The following is a 19,234-nucleotide window of genomic DNA, read 5'->3' as shown; positions in this document are numbered from 1 at the left end:
GAGCACTGAGATGGGCACACTACACATATCTCTTGATAACTCTCTTATTGCATCATCTGCTACAAACACGAGGTAACAACACATAGGGTCATTCCACGTCAAATCACCCAGAAATTTTCAAAATGACACCCACCGACTCGGATTTTGATGAAATTTTTGTCACTAGCTACTATCACCTATCTAATGACCCATGTAAAATATTTCCTCTCTTACTCTCATAGTTTGCAAGATATGAGGAGTCAAAGTTTGAGATGTTTGCTCAGAAGTGGCGCTAGTGGGAGTCAAATTCCAGAGTGCAGGGCACAGGGTAAAAATTCATAACTCAGAAACCACATAATATATTTGAATGAAATTTTGACCCCTTGACTATCCAAGTACATAGCTTCCATAGTAATGTCTTTTATTCCCATTGCATTGTTATGTTGGCCAAAATGATGTCAACAGTTGTTAATTAACCGATTTTTTTTAGCTCAAAAACATTACTTCATATTTTCAGAATTATCACCAAAAGGCAGAGCAGTTAACTCATCCAATTTTTTTTTTAATTTAAGGTTAATATGTGCTCCAATATACTGTGAAATAAAAATGGTGGTGTTTTGACTGCCACTATGAGTATTTCAGGTTTTACTTTTTTTTCTGCCCCTGTGAGAGGGATTTTGGACACGTACTGTAAGATAATAAGTATAAGTGTATCCATACCTTCATGAGGATATATTTGAAATATTGGTCAGTATATCTAAGACCAAACATGTAGTCTAGTGAATGTGGCTCTTGTTCATACAATTTTTTTTAATAGCAATACTTGGCTTGTGGCAGCTGAGGGTAAAAAAATCCAAATGGCTCAGAAATGTGAAATGATGCTTTTTTCCTGGAATTTACCCATTTTTCAAGTGTTTAGTTTATGGAAAAATTGGTATCAAAATACATTAGGCTCTTACTGTGCATTAGAGGATAAATGGAAATACTAATTTAAATAAAATTTCTCCCGAAACCCGAAAAAAATAAATCTCCCGAACATCTCTGGAGGCTCTCTCGGGCAAACTAAACGCTTTACAGTACCACCAATTCCATCACATGGGGATTTTCGATATGGGTGCATAAATTTCACTTTCACATCATGTTCTTCCTCGTGTTTAGAAATCACTAATCCAAAAAACCAGTGGTCATCATAAGCACATGCAATGAACAAGTTTGTTGAGATCTGTGAAAAAGTGATTAAATGAGTCCCGCTGAACTGGAGTTGTACAAAGTTAGCCCCACTTTCACAGAAGAAGTACGGTCTTCCAAACCCTTAGTGATGGAAGAGCTGGCAGAGCAAATGGTATTACTTATAGATATGCAGCAGGTTGTCACCAATATCCACATTCCTTGATGGCAACTGGAGTATTACATTTCTATTTCACTGGGAGAGATAATGCTGACATTATGTGCCACATTGTTTTCTCCCCTGCCTCACATATGATTGTATTACATGACATACTTGAGAAGGTTATACAATCCCACCTATTCAGCCTCACTTTTCAGTGTTATTCCATCTCCCCAAGGAATAAGAGAATTAAGTACAACCTCTAGGAAGAATAAAGTGTTACAATGTATCACAGTGAGGGCATGATAAATCAAAATAGATTCTAGGGTACCACTTTTAGTCTTCTGCCAAGTCTTCTTGTGTAAAGATGCTCCATGGGTGTCCAAGTATATTCTGTGTGTACGATCAGTGTATTTTTACCTGTACATTAATTGTGTGTGCTATGAGTTAGGCAAAGCAGCTCATTGTGAACTTCGACATTAGAAAGGTTAGTGTCTCCTCTATGCTTCAAAATGAGCAAATTGTTGAACTGTGAAGCATTGGAAAAGTAACTGCATCTGATTGCCTCGAAAAAAGCTACACACCAGTGGTGCAACTGAACAAAATTGAGATCATGAGTATGCTTGAAAAACAGCTGTTATCTCTCAGAAGTGGTGTACCTGGGGAAGTCCTATCCAATGTCTGCGAACATCACAGAATATACTATTTGAAAAAGTATGAAACCTACCAAATATATTGTCTTGATCCTTTTAAGAGCCACAAGAAGAAAATATCAAAATCACTGAGAAATGTAAGTCTTGAATTTGCAGAAAAGGCCTGTAAAATCCCAACTCTTCGGAAATTAGTGCCAGGAATGAAAGTATGCCAGCCATGTAGGGAGGAAGTACAGAAACACTCCAGGTTTGGAAATGAGCTTTCTGATGTTGAAGCAGTAGATAGTGACAGCAATGATAGTATTTTGAATTTTGAAACAACAGTATCCCAAGAAAAATCAACTGAGCTACTTAACAGAACGCTGCAAGATATAGAGGAGTCACCTTTAAAATTTCATGGCATATCATCTCACAGAAGGTCAACCTACGCTAAAAAGAAAGTAGAGTCAGCATGCAGTAATTTTAAAAGGAAAGTTAAAATAGTTCTTGATAAAGAATTATCTCCAGAAAAGGATGACCCAAAACTGCCAAAAGAACTACTTCAGAAAGTTCATGATATAGATGTGCTCATAGACTTAACCCGTCAACGCCCACGGGTGCCATAGGGCACCCAGTGCAGTGCTGAGCCAATGCTCCGGCAATGTATTTAATATGTGAATTTTAGCATACACGTCGGTGCACATACTTAGTAGAAGGTTTCCTCCATTATTCAGTCAGTTTGAATTGTGTTCTTTGTGTGAAGTTCATATGTATCATATTTTTTAAAAGTGAAATATGTGTGAATTTAAAAAAAAACTTTGGACGCTGACGGGTTAATCAAGCAAAAAGTTGACACATCAAGCACCCATCAAGGAAAGGTACATCTGTTATCATTGGTACCAACTTTATGGAGCAGGAAGAAAGTAATGGAAGAGTTTCATGTGAGTGAGTACACTTCCCGCCAAGCAAGAGAACTTTTCAGAGACAATGGAAAATTGGCTGCACCTGAATTGAGAAAAGGGAAGGCAAAAATAAAACATTACAATTAGTTAGGACTTTCTATGAAAGTGATGAGTACTCCAGAATGATGCCTGGAAAGAAAGATTCCATAAGTATCTCCAAAAATGTACATGTTCAGAAGAGATTATTACTTGCTAACTTGAAGGAATTGTATTCCACTTTTAAGTTTGACTTCCCCAGAATTAAAATTGGCTTTTCTAAATTCTGCAACCTAGGTCCAAAATGGTTTGTGGTAGCAGGATGTCCTGGAACGCATTCAGTGTGTTTTTGCACAATTCATTAAAATGTCAACCTACTGCTTAGTGCCTGTAATATAGAGGAAACAAGCCAGGACCTAATTGGTTATTTCGTGTGCTCTAGAAATAATAGGGACTGTATACTGCGAGATTGCTCTCAGTGTCCTTCACGTGAAAAATTGAAAAGCTTACTGCTGAAAAAGTTTGAAGAATGTGACCCCGGAGATGAAGTTTCATACAGTCAGAGGGTTTCCAGTGACAGATATCAACTGGTGAACTTCACGGTGACATTTGATGAGTACCTATCAACTTAAATTGAAAGAGTGGAAAAACTGGTGCCCCATTCATTTATTACGAAGGTACCTACAGGCAAACTACCTTAAGAAAATGAAAGAAAATCTTGGACCCCATGAAGCAGCTGTTCTCTTTGAATTCAGTGAGAACTACTCATATGTAGGGACATGCAAAAGTCGCAAATGCGATAACGCGAATTTTAACGCGAATTCCGGGATTTTCCCGTGAAATACGCGATTTCCGGGGTTTTCCCGCGAATACGCGAATTTCGTGTTAATTGCGATTTTCTCCAATTCATGGGCGATTTTCACTAACTCAGACGCGATTTTCACCATTTTTTTCTTCTGCTCATGCTCCTCCCACGAAATTATTTTTCGAGACGTACATTTAAGCCGTAATTTTTTCACTGCATTGGCCGCTTTCCTACGCGACGAATTTCCATGGGCCGCCGTTCACGGCACAGCGCCGTGAATGTCTCGTTTGAAAGTGGCCTGAATTTCACGGAACCGTGCCGTGAACGGCGGCCGGCGAAAAGTCGTCGCGTTTGAAAGTAGCCTCAAGGCAGCACCATGTGTATTTCACGGCATAAACGGCGCACCGCCGGGCCGGATTGAGCCTTGCCTTGCTGACCGTCAACAACGCCGTGCCGTCAACTGCGCGATTCGACTCGCTTGAAGACATGCATTGAGACCAATGGTTATTTGAAAGCACAGTGCCGTGCCGTTGACGACGGCCGGAGCAAAGCAAAAGTCTGAAAGCGGCAAAAAGTGGCTGTGCGCCGTCTATTCCGTGAAATACACACGGAGCTACATTGTGGCAGCTTTGTGCCAAAACGACTTATCGCCGGCCGCCGTTCCCTGCACAGCGCCGTAAAATTCAGGCCACTTTCCGACAAGACGACTCTCTGGATTTCACGGCGCTGTGGCGGGAACGGCGGCCCGCGGAAATTAGTCGCGTCTGTGAGCGGCCAATGCCGTGAAAAAATTACGGCTTAAATTTACGCATCGAAAAACAATTTCATGCAGAGCAGAAGGAAAAAACGATGAAATTCGCGTCTGAGTTGGTGAAAATCGCCCATGAATTGGAGAAAATTCATGGTTTCCACAAAGAAACACCCTCGAGGAAATAAGGCGACTTGTTTGTCCGGAGGATGTCTAAACCGAATTCACGATGTCTACAAAGTAGCAAAAATGCCATGGGAATCTGATGGTTGACTTAATAAAATTACTGGAGGGTTCAAACTATCCAAATACTCACATTCTATAAAGAGTTAACCCTTTCGCTAATAATGACGAAAATATGCGGCAGGACGTTTCTTGACCCGAGAGACGAATGGCGAAAATTTTCGTCTGAGATTTTCCTACGCAGGCCTAATGCCGAAAATACGTTTCCTTGCTCTCCTCCTTTTATGACATTCGTGGGTTCGCAAAGTCTTAGTTTCGGGACCCAACACAGGCCAACACCATGGACTGGCAAAATCTGTAACTTCCAAAATCCGGAAGCGTGAACCTAGACCCTCGTCTCTTATTACCCCTCTTTGTGGCAAGGGACCGCAGTCATACAATTGTTCATTCAGTTAGTTTGCGAAATAAATATATGGTTCTTTCTCAAAAAATATAAACGAAGAATTGAATTCTTTGTCTTTTGGCAGCGTTTACAAATTTTTAAACGAAATTCTACCATAAATATTAACTTATATCTCGATTTCAGTATAAAATCAACATGGAAATTGTTAAGGCATTAAATTCATTAATGCTGACGGTAGAGCTTCATTCAAAATTTTAAAATTCTCAGAATAAATCGAGGAATTCAATTGAAAGTCTGCAATTTACGTGCAAGCAACAATCATCCATATAGCTATCCACATAAACAAAGCATGAGTTGAGAGCGAACCAATGCTGCTGGTAGGCTTGTAAACCACGAAAGGAGGGAGACCAACTACTCTCAGAGTCCAAGATAATGCAAAATGCCCACTAGGAAGGATCAGAAAAGGTTGGTGTTGAGAGTGTTTGATTATCTGCAAGACCTTTCAACAGATGTCCAACATAAATGCTCCATACAGAGGGGACCGAAGAGTCTCATGGAGCGCAGTCCCGCATTCATGTTAAGGAGAGTACTCCACCATTTAGAAAGAGTTAAGGAAGTTAAAAATGAGCCTCGAGAAAATTCATAAAGAGTACTTTTTTTTTTTTAGATAAAACCACTTATTACATCTGCAAAACATGAAAACCTCTAAAGCAGCTGCTGTAAAGTCAATACCTATGCAGATGGCTGAAAAAGTGTCAACCAAACTTAGTTCTCTTATGGTAGAAGACCTAATCAGAAAAATAGGTATTTGAAAAGATCTCAGTTTTTGATCCCCAAGAAGTTCCGTCTACAGACATGAACCCTGACTTAAAAACAAAAAATTCATGGCCTGGAATCAATGGAGACAGAGAAGTTGATGTTGGGGTTGGGAGAATTACAGAAACTACTACAAAAGCAAAATTACCGCCGTTCAGTGGATGTAATTAAAGCAATCCAGGAGCTCAAATGTCTGAGACATCGTTTGCATCTAAGTGCCTTTAAGCAATTTGGATCCCTTCTGCAAACATGGACTGAGAAAGATTTCATTCCTGCTATAGCACTGTGTTAACAGATAAGAGAACAAATGTAAAAGATGACAACTTGATCACAATAGCAATATTTCATTTGAAATTACAGACATTTAAAAGTAATTTCTCTCTATGTAAGCTAGATACATGTATACGCGAAGGATAAATATGTAAAATAGGTTAATTCAGTCAATACTCCATGTACATTATTGCTTTAATTATTCCCGATCAGTAATATCCTAAATTTAGGGCAATGGGTGGGCCACTGGAAGGATGGCTCTCAATCAACATAAATTACTTTGCCATTAAAATAACACCGATTTCAGGGCAAAATAACATCGCTTTTGTAGAAAAATAACACCACTTTTGGCTATAAAATAACCCCACCTTTTGCATGTCCCTACTCATATGTTATCCAGGATGAGGCACAAGGGAATCACTGGACAAGTGATAGTTGTATGGTACACCCTGTTGTGATTTATACTCTAGATCACCTGACTAAACAGCTTATTATTTCCAGTTTATGCATCTTGTCAGATGATTTGGAGCATGATGTAGCTTTTGTTTATGAAACCCAAAGAATAATATTTTGCTTTGTTAAGGAAAATTTTACTTTAGTCAAAAAATTGAGTTACTTTAGTGATGGTTGTGCAGGACGGTACAAGAACTGCAAAATATTTCTCAATCTTTGCAAGCATTACCAGGATTTCTCCTTAATGGCATCATGGACATTCTTTGCTACAAGCCATGGAATATCCCCATGTGATGGAATTGGTGGTATTGTAAAGCATTTAGTTGCCCGAGAGAGCCTCCAGAGATGTTCAGGAGATGCCTTAAACACATTGAAGTGTATTATTTAAATAATTTTATAAAAATTAGTATTTCCATTTATCCTCTAATGACTCAAAACATACATATTTGTGCAACAATACGTATTTGCTGTTCCCTTGTGTTGGTAACTGATGATGATGCTCTATGTTGAAACTGTGGTTGGTTAAGAAAATTAGATATGTGGATTTACAAAGTTTTTGCCTTTCAATCGCATCATTTCATTGCTTTTCTTCTCAATTGATTTTTATGCATAGCCATATGATGTTGGTTTTGCATTCTAATGATACCTCCTGCATATTATCCTGAAATCTGATTTTTAATATGTAATTATTGTCTTGGAATTGAACGCAGATGCTTGTGGCTGAGTCATCGGAGGACCCTGAGGTGTTCAGGCATGAAATAAGGGAGTCAAACAACAAAGTTCGCTCCACTGGCATTGAAGAATTGACTGCTGCTTTCCCACCTGGGTCGCCCTCAGTGGAGGAACAATTTTCCAACATTCCAACATCAGGTAATTTGTTTTCTGCTTCCCCCCAACAATCCTCATTCAATGGTGCTGTGGGTGCACTGAATGAGGAAACTGATGTCAGGACTGATGCAGGGAAAAGTACAGGCATCAGTGAAAGGACATTGAAATTTTTTTCCAAGAAAAGAAGGATCTCAACACTGGAGTGATTTTGAGGTGACAGAAGCCAATAGTTTGCTATTCTTTTGCAGGTGACTTGACTAATTCGTCATTCCAAACTGATAATGTTGGTGAATTGAGTTAAGTGATGTGATCCTTAATTAGCAATGGTAAAACTTGATTTCACCGCATGTAGTCAGTTGGCGAGGCATCAGTCATCTATATCAATCGTATGACCATGTTAGATCTCTATTGGGAGCGTTGTTGAGTCTTCCTAGCCATTGTGATTTTGAAGCCTTTTGCTTTAAGCTGTTGATTTATGTTTAACTGAATCGTGATGCCTGTGATAAGGTGGATAATCCATCTTTCAGTGACTGACGTGCACATACATAGCAACCTGTTTTATGCAGAATATTGCTATTAGGGTGCACTGTTTGTGAATTATGTACTTTTGAATGATCTATTTTAAGAGTGTTTTGTAGGCTGCACTCAATCCAGACACTTAGAGTGAAGTATTGGAGGATTGTAGTTTCAAGCACTGTTTAAAGAACTTTTCTATTGCCTGTATACGTGACTGTTCGGTGAAGAAATAAAAACAATGTCTTTATTAAGATGATCTCTCATCATGTTAGTGTTCAGTTTTCTAGTTATTTTGTTCAATATACATATTTGCAAGATGTCTTAGGTTAGAATTTTTACTGTCAACTGGACTATTCATGAAAGATCTGGTGCTTTCCTGGCATATCAGGTAAGTAACTTTAAACAATTAGGGTCTTTTACGTAGTGAGTCTCTCCATTTGTGTTGACATTTTGATCACCAACTTGGTTATGATCATCAAGACTTATGAATACCATATTCTTTACATTCATATGCCACATTTTTTGTATAAACAGCCTTTTACCTTGTTCGGCAATTTGCTTAGTCAAGTGTTATATTGCATTTTATTTTCCTGCAATCCCTGAATGTAGGTAAGATATTTTGTATGAAGTTCATAGTGTGCAGATTGGTCTTACAAGGAAAGTTTTTCAAGTGTCACAACAGATCTCGTTCAAATTTATCTAGGCGATAGAAAATAGATACCACGGAGGTGTACTTTTTGTTTCAGCCACCAACGCTCAATACTTTTTGAGATATTAGCTATGGATAGTACCAGTAGATGCCTAAATGTATGTAACCTGCAGCGCATCCTTACCACTCCGTTACTAGGATGAAGAGTGCTGACAGTATCTTGTTGCATTGGTATGCCAATTGGGGGGCAGAAAGTAAATTTAGTGCAAAACGCAAGTTTTTTTTCAAATTTTCTTTAAACCTAGAAAAAGTTATATTAGTATGAAACATGTTATTAAAATAAAAATATTTTTTCGAGCAAATAATTTAAAAAAATAATAAAATGCTGACACAATTTTATTTTAAATAATGGTTTCCTTGAGTATTTTGCGTTGGTGGCTGAAACAAAAACTGCACCTCAGTGGCATTCATTTCCTAGCAATATTTGAACTGACAGAACTTTATTTGAATTTATAAACCTAATACCTAGAAAAATTTGGACTGGATGTGGTGATGACACTTCAGGGATTTCCATTGTAGGTCATTAAAGTGGTGGTGTTGGGAATGTGACTTTTTGGTGATGGTAATTTTAGCAGAAATGGAGTCAGTCACCCTGTGGAAGATCCACCACTCACCAACTGTTCATGCTTATGAATTCACATTGATGCATGAGTCACTGGAAATCACAGAACATGGGGTGAATTTTGTATTTGACATCAAGAAAATGCAAACAATAGATAAAATTAAGTCCAATGTCTGGATACGCAAAGGTTTTAATATTAGCCTCTGAGTTTTTCAGTGTTTACCTTTGTTTCATTTAGCTGGGTTTGCTCATATTTGTAAAATAATATCAAAAGTAAAATGTACCAATTATTCGCTTACTCTAGGTAAATCTAGTTCCTTACTCTACGTATCAAGGACTGGGATAAAACTTATCTTACGAAACCAGTCCTGTTTTGCTCAGATAGTGGATTGATAGGTGGGCCTCAAGAAGAAAGAACCACCATAAACAAAGAATTCTCCCAGTTAAGGTGCAGTGTTATAAAAATATGTAAGTGTTAACAAGATAGTGCTTTATTTAGCATTTGACTCAGTTAGTAACAATACATAAATTTTCATTAACATTTACTCAGTTTTAACAAGTATGTATGTATTTGGCCTTCTACATTATACTGCAGGAAGCTTGAGAAATGATCCCGATGTAATACTGCTGTAATTAGGTTTTTAGGAATGGCACCTTTTATACGATACTGCTACCAGGAACTAATGTTCTAAGTATCATTTTGGCTACTTCAGGATTAATAGGACATCTCTTCTGCATGTTTGGGTCTTCACAAGCTGTACTGTGCTTGATGATTTCATCTTCTGACCAGGCTGCATCTGCTATATCTCTCCAAGCAGGTGGCAGGTATGTCCTAATGATGGGCAGTCTGGAAAATGTTGATCATCACCGTTAGGTAGAGGTAGCATTTGTGTATTTGAACATTATCACATCAATTCACTTGGCAACTTCGAGTTGAAAAGTTAAAGTTGCTATTAGCCCTGCATCTCATCGGATGCTGATGTAAATATTATGTGGTAGCATACTTAGGTTAATATGGTGGAAATCTTAGATCATCTACGGCTGAGTGAAAGGCAATTTTCCACTTTTTTTTAAAGCAATTTAATGAGATGACAAGTTTCAATACTATGTAATACGTAAATGATGCCATTTGTCTCATTAAATTGTGAAAAAGTGGAAGAATTTATTTCATGCAACAATACATGTACATATATATTACATAGTTTATGCATAAATTGTTTATTTATTTTCAATGCATAATATTGTTCTTATGTTTTGAAACAATCACAAAATAGCTTCTCAGTAAATGAAAGTCAACATCCCTGATTTTTTTTGCCACAAATATCATATTTTTGTTTTCCATGGTTTACCTTCAAGAAGTCTAAAAATTGCTAGGTGCAAAATTAACTCAGTAGTGTAGCTTATTATTCACCATTGCCTTTGCATCCATAATCATTGAATTATGAACTTATTAGTAGTTATAATGAACTTCTAATATCTTTTGCATTCTATTTCCTTTTTGGAATCACACACAAACTTGTACACAGACACATGATGTATGGATTTGGAGAATGCTTATTATATATAGATTACTTGCACAATTTTGAATAGTGATACTTACTTGGTAAGAGCATGTATGAAGGAGTCCGTGGCTGTAGGATTTCCATTGGACACTCCATTCCTTGCCTTTTGCACAGCGCTACAAATTATTCTATATGCACAAGCCGTTGTGTCAATGTGGTAATTTGAGAGAAGGTTTTCATCCAGTCTGCCCAATATGTTGGCAAACGTGTTGGTAGTTTCATTAATTGTCTTCAATCTCTCAATGTCATCCACTGAAATTTGGGGCATATGTGAGAATCAGTTATTCTTCAGTACATGTAAATATAGCAGAGTTTTAAGGCTGTTTTACACAAGGCACGTACTTGCACAATCTGACTTGTGTACGAAGGCACAGTCTAAATTGCATCTTGTAAAGCTGTGAATTGATAAAACATATGCAAAAATGCATGGATGTGAGATGGCAAAATAACCCCTGTTCTAATTTCGTTCATGAATTCATACAATTCCATGCCATTTTAGAAATTAATGCGGTTATAACCTGTGCAATTCCATGCCATGTGTAAAATGGCCTTTATGGCTTTGGTTACCCACTGGGGTATGGCCAAAATATAGGAAAGGATTTATGCTGTTTTAAGTATTCATGTTACTTATTTTATGAAGTTAACTTAATTTTATTCAAGAAATAAACAATGTATACTTAAATTGTGTTGCATTAGGTGTAACTATAAGAAATTAACTAATCACTGTGAAAAAGTTATAGTTATTACTTGGTTATGCCACGTACGTTTAATGTACTAATATTCTGTGACATTGGTTTCAAAGATCTTCATCATCAGGCACATTGGACATTGAAGAAGTTGAATAGTTACTCAGACTTTTATCTGTAATTACTACATGTTTGCATTGAATGAATAAGCTCAGCATTTCCTTTTGATATGAGATACTTGATTTGAAACCTCAATGCTGTGAAATTTCTCTATCATAGTCTGTGGAGTTACATACGTAGTTGAAAATCAAAGAGGCTTCATTGCATCCAAATATTGAAGGGAATCCTTGCAAATTCTCAGTGACTCACCTCGTCCATGATTTGGGTATCCACCATCATGAAAGAAGTCCTGTGGCTTTTCAGCTGGAGGAAGGAACTTAGGGAGTAGGAATATGGTCCCCAATGCCAAAGCTCCAGCTAAAACCAGTCCCCCCAGGTCGTAATTTAGGGGTGCATACGCTCCTGGTACTAAGTTACCAACTGAAAATATAATACATTTTAACTTTATCGACCCTAATTATGCTATTCAGTTTCAAAGCCATGCTGTCATGATTTTACATGCCGTATGCTTGAAATAAATTAAGGTTGGGCAACTCGAATACCAGGAATAATGAAGTATTTGATGATAATTGATTATCAAGAAAGAAATAACAATGTTACCTCAAAATGGCTTAGAAATTTTGGTGGTAATTGACAAAATAACAACTTATTTTGCCAAAATATATATGATTCGGTTAATGATGATATTTTTATATTTTCACCAAAATTGATGGAAATTATTTAACAAGTTTGAATCATTCAAACACATCTTACTATACTAGGTTACTGAATATAAATTGAAGGTTCTGAATCTGTTTTTCAGTTCATTAACGTCCCTATAATAGCTGCAAACTAATTTAAGTAAAACAGGCAATCGAGTTATCATTCTCTCTCTTGTGGAATGATGACTTAATAAATGGATGAACAGAATGAAATAATTCAATAGCTAGAAAAATCAGGTAAAAATGCATTTTGAGATTTTATTTGGCATTGAATTATTCAATTTTGATATGTGAGGTTAAACTCTGCATTTGATCTCAATACATATATATCAATTTTTTTTAAAGGATTTTGACCCCAACATACGAAAAACGATAATTTAAGCAGTGACATTTCTTTTTGAGATGGTTATTTTACAGCATGCATGTAACTAATCATTTTAAATTATATATTATATGTTTTTTCCATTCTTGCTCCTTAGACAACTTAAAAAAACAATCTATCACTTGCAAAATTTTACATTATATGTTTTTGCCATTCTTGCTCCTTAGACAACTTAAAAAAAACAATCTATCACTTGCAAAGTTTTACATATGCATACTTAAAAATTTTTATACTTGTAAAAATCAGGGATCTACTTACTTGTGCCATCGTAATGACTTGCCCCTGTTGTGAGGGGGATGTTCAGGAAAGGTGCTGTCAGTGTGAGTCCCAGCTGTGGAGAAAAATTACAAGATCCTCAAATGCATGGTTTTTCTGCACTGCTGTCTCTGTAAATTCTTCAAAAGCTGAGCTTATGAATAGGAAATGAACTCCTTATGCAAACTTGATTAGAACTAATATGAAGAGCAGGTATCATTTTAGCCTCATGTCTGTATGCAACACTTAAGGCTTTTTAAGTAGAAAATAATATATTTAGGGAAAGGAGATAGAATGGAAAGATGTTCAGTAAAGTAAGCTGGAATAATGCTTGATGTAAACTAATTCACTTACAGTAGCACAGCTATAGCCGACATGAATTTTTCTTTTCATTCTATCTTGTAAACATTTACTTTGCTTCAAACAAGGCTGAAATCTCTGTCATTTGATCAATAATAATAACAACCCTTCAACACTTGACTGACTTTAGCGGTTTAAACTCAGTGCTTAGAAACTAAGGTTTATCTAGCATATGTATCGAATTTATTAATGATCGCGTAGCCAATATATATTTGCCTCAATGTTTCCTCCGGGCACTGTCGATGTACCCAGGCGAGGTTTTGCTTCCTTCTTGCTGCTGTCTTCATCTCTGCCAGTGTCCTTTGAATCTGAGAATTGGTCTGTTAAACTGTGCTTCACATTGTCCACCGTATCTTGCAATACCTCGTGCTCAACACTCCCCAACGGAACAAAACCTCCTCTGCAAGTGATCATGTTAATTTTATCAATCCCTTTGGTTATTTTAATCAGGGATTCATTCATAAAGAAACACATATTGCATAATGGTAAAAGAAACACACTTCTTTGTAGTGACCATCCTCTCTTTTTATTGCCAGAGAAATGTTTTTCGTCACCATCATGATTTAATGATATCGGCATGATAATTACTAGGTAAGCATTTTTTCTTTAATCACAATGGTTGAAATATTCTGCTAAGTAAAACCTCAGTCACTTATTTTCACATTTACCTTGAAATTTCTGGAACAGTATGAGCACAAGCCATGTGTGCCAGTATAGCAATAAGAACCAATGGTCCCAAGTTACCTGTGGATAAAAGAATTCCATTACCACCATTCCTTGTGTCGTTCATAAATATTCAACTCCGTTACAATGTATATCCAAGTATCACCATGTATTTTTGTGTTGTATGTACAAATGCATTTTAAAGAAAGTACCACTAATTAACAAAGTTTGTTGGAAGAAAAAAATCAAATTCTTTGAATATATATCAATTTTTGGTGGAAGAGCTATGATCCCATGGATAGGTTGTATTTAAGATCATAGGTTTCTATTTGTGGTAAGAAAAGAGTGTGATAAATTCAATCTTTCGTACGACTAATTGGTTGAGTTATTTTCATCAGCAGACAATCCTATTTTCAAATTCTAGACAAAGGTAGAATATTTGAATTAAAAAAAATAGGGGATTATGTTAAAAAATTACTTCTATTTCATGAATAAAGAGGGTAATGATACTGTCATCCATACAATACTATACAATCATGGGTACTTCAGTATCCATGAATGATTTACACTGTTAATTCAGTTCCTCCCCTTCGAATCAATTGATAGTGGCTCCTTTTTTGGAATTAAGGATAACCAAAATGGCATCTCCACTTCGACAACATGTTTCTAATTCCTCAGCCCTTGATCTTCAAATTGTAAGTTATTAAAAAACAAATACATATTATAATTCCTATAAATTTAAACTGTTTGCTTTGAATTTAAATGGTGTCATGTGCTCTTTACCCTTCAAAAGATTTTTAAGCATGGATTGAACCTGATGCATCAGGCCAAATTCTTAAAGGTATAATAGGTAAGTTATGAAATTTTTCATTCATGCAGTAAGTAAGTAGTGATTCGATCCAAGTGTCTGGATATGTGGCAATAGAGCTCACCCTAGACTAAGCCACAGATATTTATTTTCATTTATTCAGGGTAGTGGGGGCAGTTGCTTTCCATAGGCCACATCACATTCCGAAGGTTTTAGGATATTCAAAGGCTTCAGGCAGAATTCGAACCTGGGACCCTTTGTTATGTTGCATAGTGCACACTAGTTGCTCTGCCCACTGGGCTACCTCCCTCCCTATTGTTGATACATATTAGTTTTTGTAATGAGTTTTTATGTTTTTTTCATTATTAAGCTGAGGTGCTAAGATTATGTTCTACAAAAATTTTTCAGTGTATTTTTCCTCCTCAAAATTGCTAACATTCTCTAAATTAATTTACTAAGGGAAATTCCTTGTCAATAATTTCTTCATGAAATTTTGGTTTGGAGAAGTAAGGAATTATTTGGGTAACAACTTCCACCCCCTAGCAATCCATTTGGCTATCGATTGAATCATAGTGATAAAAACTGGTGTAATATACGGAATTGGCACAATTGGTTTCAAGGTCAATCGCGATTCATATATGCTAGACACAGTCATGTAAAAAAAATGTAAATTAATCGAATAAGGCAATCAGTGAATTTGTGGAAATTTGAAATGGAAGTATAAATTTTCATTTTATTGCAAAGTAGCATATGATAAGATTTATGCAATCTGACATTTTGCGATTATAAGAGGAAAAAAGTTAACTAGGTAAAAATCATTCAGGAAACATTATTGTTAAATTCGTAAACTCTTAGTAATTACGTCATGATTTAAACCTAGGACGTAGCAAGCCGGGTGAAGGGGTCCTAAGGTTCAAACCCCCCTCCCCCATTGTTGGCAATTGTTCCCCAAATCGTTGAAAAGATGGAGATTTATTTCAACTGACCCCATCCAAGCTGCATTCCCCCCTCCAAAACCGCTCTCTCACAGAAAAATTTCTCTTCGGCGTTATTTTAAATTAAGTTCTATTTTACTCTTTGTTTTCGTACAATTACAAAAAAAATCGGAAAAAATGCATTCAATAGGGTAGTTTCCTTCATCAAAGAAAACGAAAGGCATTAATTGCGATTCGTTACCCACCATTAGTGTATTCATAATACACAAATTATTTTGTTTTTGAAATACCGGTTTAGACGAATGGCAAGGGTCAAATTTTATCCTCATTTGAAAAAGGCCAGATTGGCGCCATTGCGATTCCACTCCGCATGACGTCACAGGGACCTAGTTTCTACACGAGAGGATAGGAGTTAAACATCGTCTGAGGTTACCAATGCATGCATGAGGCACAGAGCTCAGGGAAACATGTCTTAATAATCACCTATTAAAACTGGCTAAGTTCGGAAAGTTTTCTTCGTTTGATAAGGTATTAATAAACCTTTTTTAAGCCAAGCGCTACCATTCAGCAAGGTACTCAGCTATCCGCTAGCATCCTGCGACGTATCAGCGCTAAGCCTCGCCTCAAGGTCACCTCACCGGGCGGGAGGGGGAACCAGAAATACGACGTACGGAGATATTTCCCGGCATTCATACTTAAGCGTCGCGTTTTCGCGCGCTTGAAAATTTTCACTTTTCATTTAATCGCGAAAAATAGATGTTGTCATTTAAAAATCTAAAAGCGTGAAATACGTACTCCAGGAGTAATAATCTTTCGATTAAAGCAATAAAAAAATAATAGGAAACCACCCTATTCTAGGATCGCAAACGGTGATAATTTTTTTCTATGTTGGCTACATTACCGTTCCAACTTGGGGTGAAATAACGCAAAGGGAAGATGACCTTTTACATAAACAGGTTGGTTTCTATCTTTTTAAGTTATCGTCAACTCAACTGCCAAATTGTCGCAAAATAACTGTGTTACGTCGATTGCTGATACATATTCGTATTATGTGAAATTGAATAGGTTTAAAAAATGTATACTTATCTCTGCTATGCTATGAGTTACCTCCCGTTGCAAGAGCACTTCCTCTACTTCGCTTTACCTTTGCACTGAGGAGCCATGTCTTGAATTTCCTTTCTCGGCTTCCAACGATGACCGTATCCTTGGAGTTATATTTCACGCCACTCAATGTTAAGAATTGCTCTGAGTTGGGTCCAGGTTCAGCTCGGCTCCCCGCAAGACTATGACCTAGTCCCTGCCGTCCTCCCGCCTTTATACCGTCGCGTGCTTTGCGCTACGTTTGGTGACATTCACTTTCCCTTGTTGCTCCTCCATGTCTCCATTCACTGATTCCAAATTGAAGCCTCTTCGCTGCTAGAGCGCTCAGGCTGCGTCCATTGTTGAGAGCAAGTGGTTTCCTGGTAATTGTTTACATTGAACTGTGAAGCCTGTTCTTTTAGGATGGCCTCTTGGTTTCAAAAGCTACCGAGGGAAGAAAGGATTCCGGCAGTTATATCCCGAGTCACAGAAATGCTTCCTTCTCTTCTTTTTGCAGCTCGTTTTAACCTATAACGCCTGCGAGATGCGTGACGAGGCAAAACTACCGCGGCCATTGCCTTCCGCCGCACCGCGCAACGTTTAGTTGTTCATAGTAACTGAGTAAAACTCAATTCTCCGTGGTCACATTGGTAGAAACCTCCCGGTTTTCAATTTCTCCGGAGAGAGTATGAAATATTTCAACCAGCTATTTCGCGTACGTCATAAATGTTTATCCGCTGATGTAAATTTGTTTATCTACGTTTGCAAGTGACGTTATTTCGTTAAACCAGTAGCCAGAATAAAATTTCGGGGATGGGGGGTTGTAGTGGAGGGGAAAAGTATTTCGGAGAGGGTCTGTTGAAGGGATACCGTTGAGACTATCTCTCGCACTTCGGGAGGTGTTAACCCCTAAACCCTAATAGGGTAGTTTTCTTCATCAAAGAAAACGAAAGGCATTGATTGCGATTCGTTACCCACCATTAGTGTATTCATAATATACAAATTATGTGGTTATAGAAATACCGGTTTAGACGAATGTCAATGGTCAATTTTAACCGCATTTGAAAAAGGACAGATTGGCGCCCATGCGATGCCAATCCACGTGACGTCACAGGGACCTAGTTTCTATACGAGTAGATAGGAGTTTTACATCGTCTGAGATTACCAATGCATGCATGAGGCACAGACTTCAGGGAAACATGTCTTAATAATCACCTATTAAAACTGCCTAAGGTCGGAAAGTTTTCTTCGTTTGATAAGGTTTTAATAATCCGTATTTAAGCCAAGCGCTACCTGCTAGCAGGGTACTCTGTCACCTGCTAGCATCCTGCGTCGTATCAGCGCTCAAAGCCTCGCCCCAAGGTCACCTCACTTGCGGCAGCGGGAACCAGAACGACGCGTCGTTCCGTGTGACGTCGCGACGTCACACGGAGATTTCCAGGCATTCATACTTCGCCGTCGCGTTTTCGCGCGCTTAAAAATTTTCTCTTTTCATTTAATCACGAAAAATAGATATCGTCATTTAAAAATCTAAAAGAGTGAAATACGTACTCCAGGAGTAATAATCTTTTGATATAGGCAATAAAAAATAATAGGAAACCACCCTATTCATTGAAACCCGGGTCGCGCTATATATAATAGAAGTGGTATAAGTAATAGTGTAATATCCAAGAAAGCTTATAATCGAATGCCACAAAGTTAATAATGAGTTGGTGAATTTTGTTTGGAAAATCATTTGAGCATTAATTTTTGTGAGCTTCTGGCAGCGATAGGAGAAACATTTTGCTGGAATTCAGTGGCGTAACTAGGAATAAGCTTTGGGGGAGATGGAGGAGGGCTATGGGGACGACCCAACCCCAGGCAACGTGTGGTCCGGGAAAACTTTTGAAAAATGACGTCTGGAAATACATTTTACAAACTTATATACTTCACGACCCCTTATTATATATCTATATATATAAAAGAAAGTCGAAAATCGTGTTAGTTAGAACACTTATAACTCGAGAACGGCTGCACCGATTTCAATGAGATTTGATTCTTTGGATTCGTCTCAGGCGGGGTTAACATATAGGCCATTAAAAAAAAGGATAATTTCACAAAAAAAATTCATCTCTTTCCTATGGACATGCTTTTAGGAGTTATAGTAACACAACAATTGATAAGTCGGTCAAAACTACAAATTAAATAATTTGTTTTGTTTTCACCACTTTAATAACTGAATTTAGTAACAATATAACATTTTAATTACTAAATATATTCAAAATATTAATTAAATTGAAATTACATTTAAAAAATTTAATTCGAGCTGATTGTAAGCCCAGCCGTGGCCCAGCTCGAGTTGACACTTCACTACCGTGTTTGTAAACAAATCTCCAAGCAATTGTTGACAAACGGTAATGTCCGTGTTCCGAATCAAAGATGGTTGATTTAGCGAGCAAGAACGAAGATGTGGATGACTAAAACGAGGTAAATTCAAATAGTTCGTACTCTGCATGGATTCGAATCTTTTAAAT

At 37.3% G+C, this 19,234-nt stretch overlaps 2 protein-coding genes across 4 annotated transcripts in view; one reads left to right on the top strand and one right to left on the bottom strand.

The window, feature by feature from the left end:
- The window catches only part of LOC124154163 (titin homolog), an 83,894-nt gene extending 75,745 nt beyond the window's left edge, over nt 1-8,149 (top strand). For 2 of the 3 annotated variants that reach the window (XM_046527714.1, XM_046527713.1), the window contains exon 25: nt 7,265-8,149. In XM_046527714.1, coding sequence (XP_046383670.1) covers nt 7,265-7,588 — 324 coding nt within the window. In that variant the 3' untranslated portion in view covers nt 7,589-8,149. The remainder of the gene's footprint in view (nt 1-7,264) is intronic. The other variant, XM_046527715.1, reaches the window with a different exon arrangement.
- Nucleotides 8,150-9,656: 1,507 nt separating this feature from the next.
- LOC124153206 lies at nt 9,657-13,649 on the bottom strand. Its single transcript, XM_046526306.1, has 5 exons — nt 13,484-13,649; nt 12,879-12,974; nt 11,787-11,957; nt 10,770-10,983; nt 9,657-10,016 (listed from the first exon to the last, which is right to left on the bottom strand). Exons 1-5 carry the CDS (start codon nt 13,647-13,649, stop codon nt 9,827-9,829), a joined length of 837 nt encoding a protein of 278 aa, XP_046382262.1. The 3' UTR covers nt 9,657-9,826.
- Between the last annotated feature and the right edge of the window lie 5,585 nt (nt 13,650-19,234).

This window comes from Ischnura elegans, chromosome 2, assembly GCF_921293095.1.
Source record: "Ischnura elegans chromosome 2, ioIscEleg1.1, whole genome shotgun sequence".
NCBI classification, from domain to species: Eukaryota; Metazoa; Arthropoda; class Insecta; order Odonata; family Coenagrionidae; genus Ischnura; species Ischnura elegans.
Note: the sequence above shows the minus strand (reverse complement) of the source record. Positions and strands in the feature narration are given on the sequence as shown.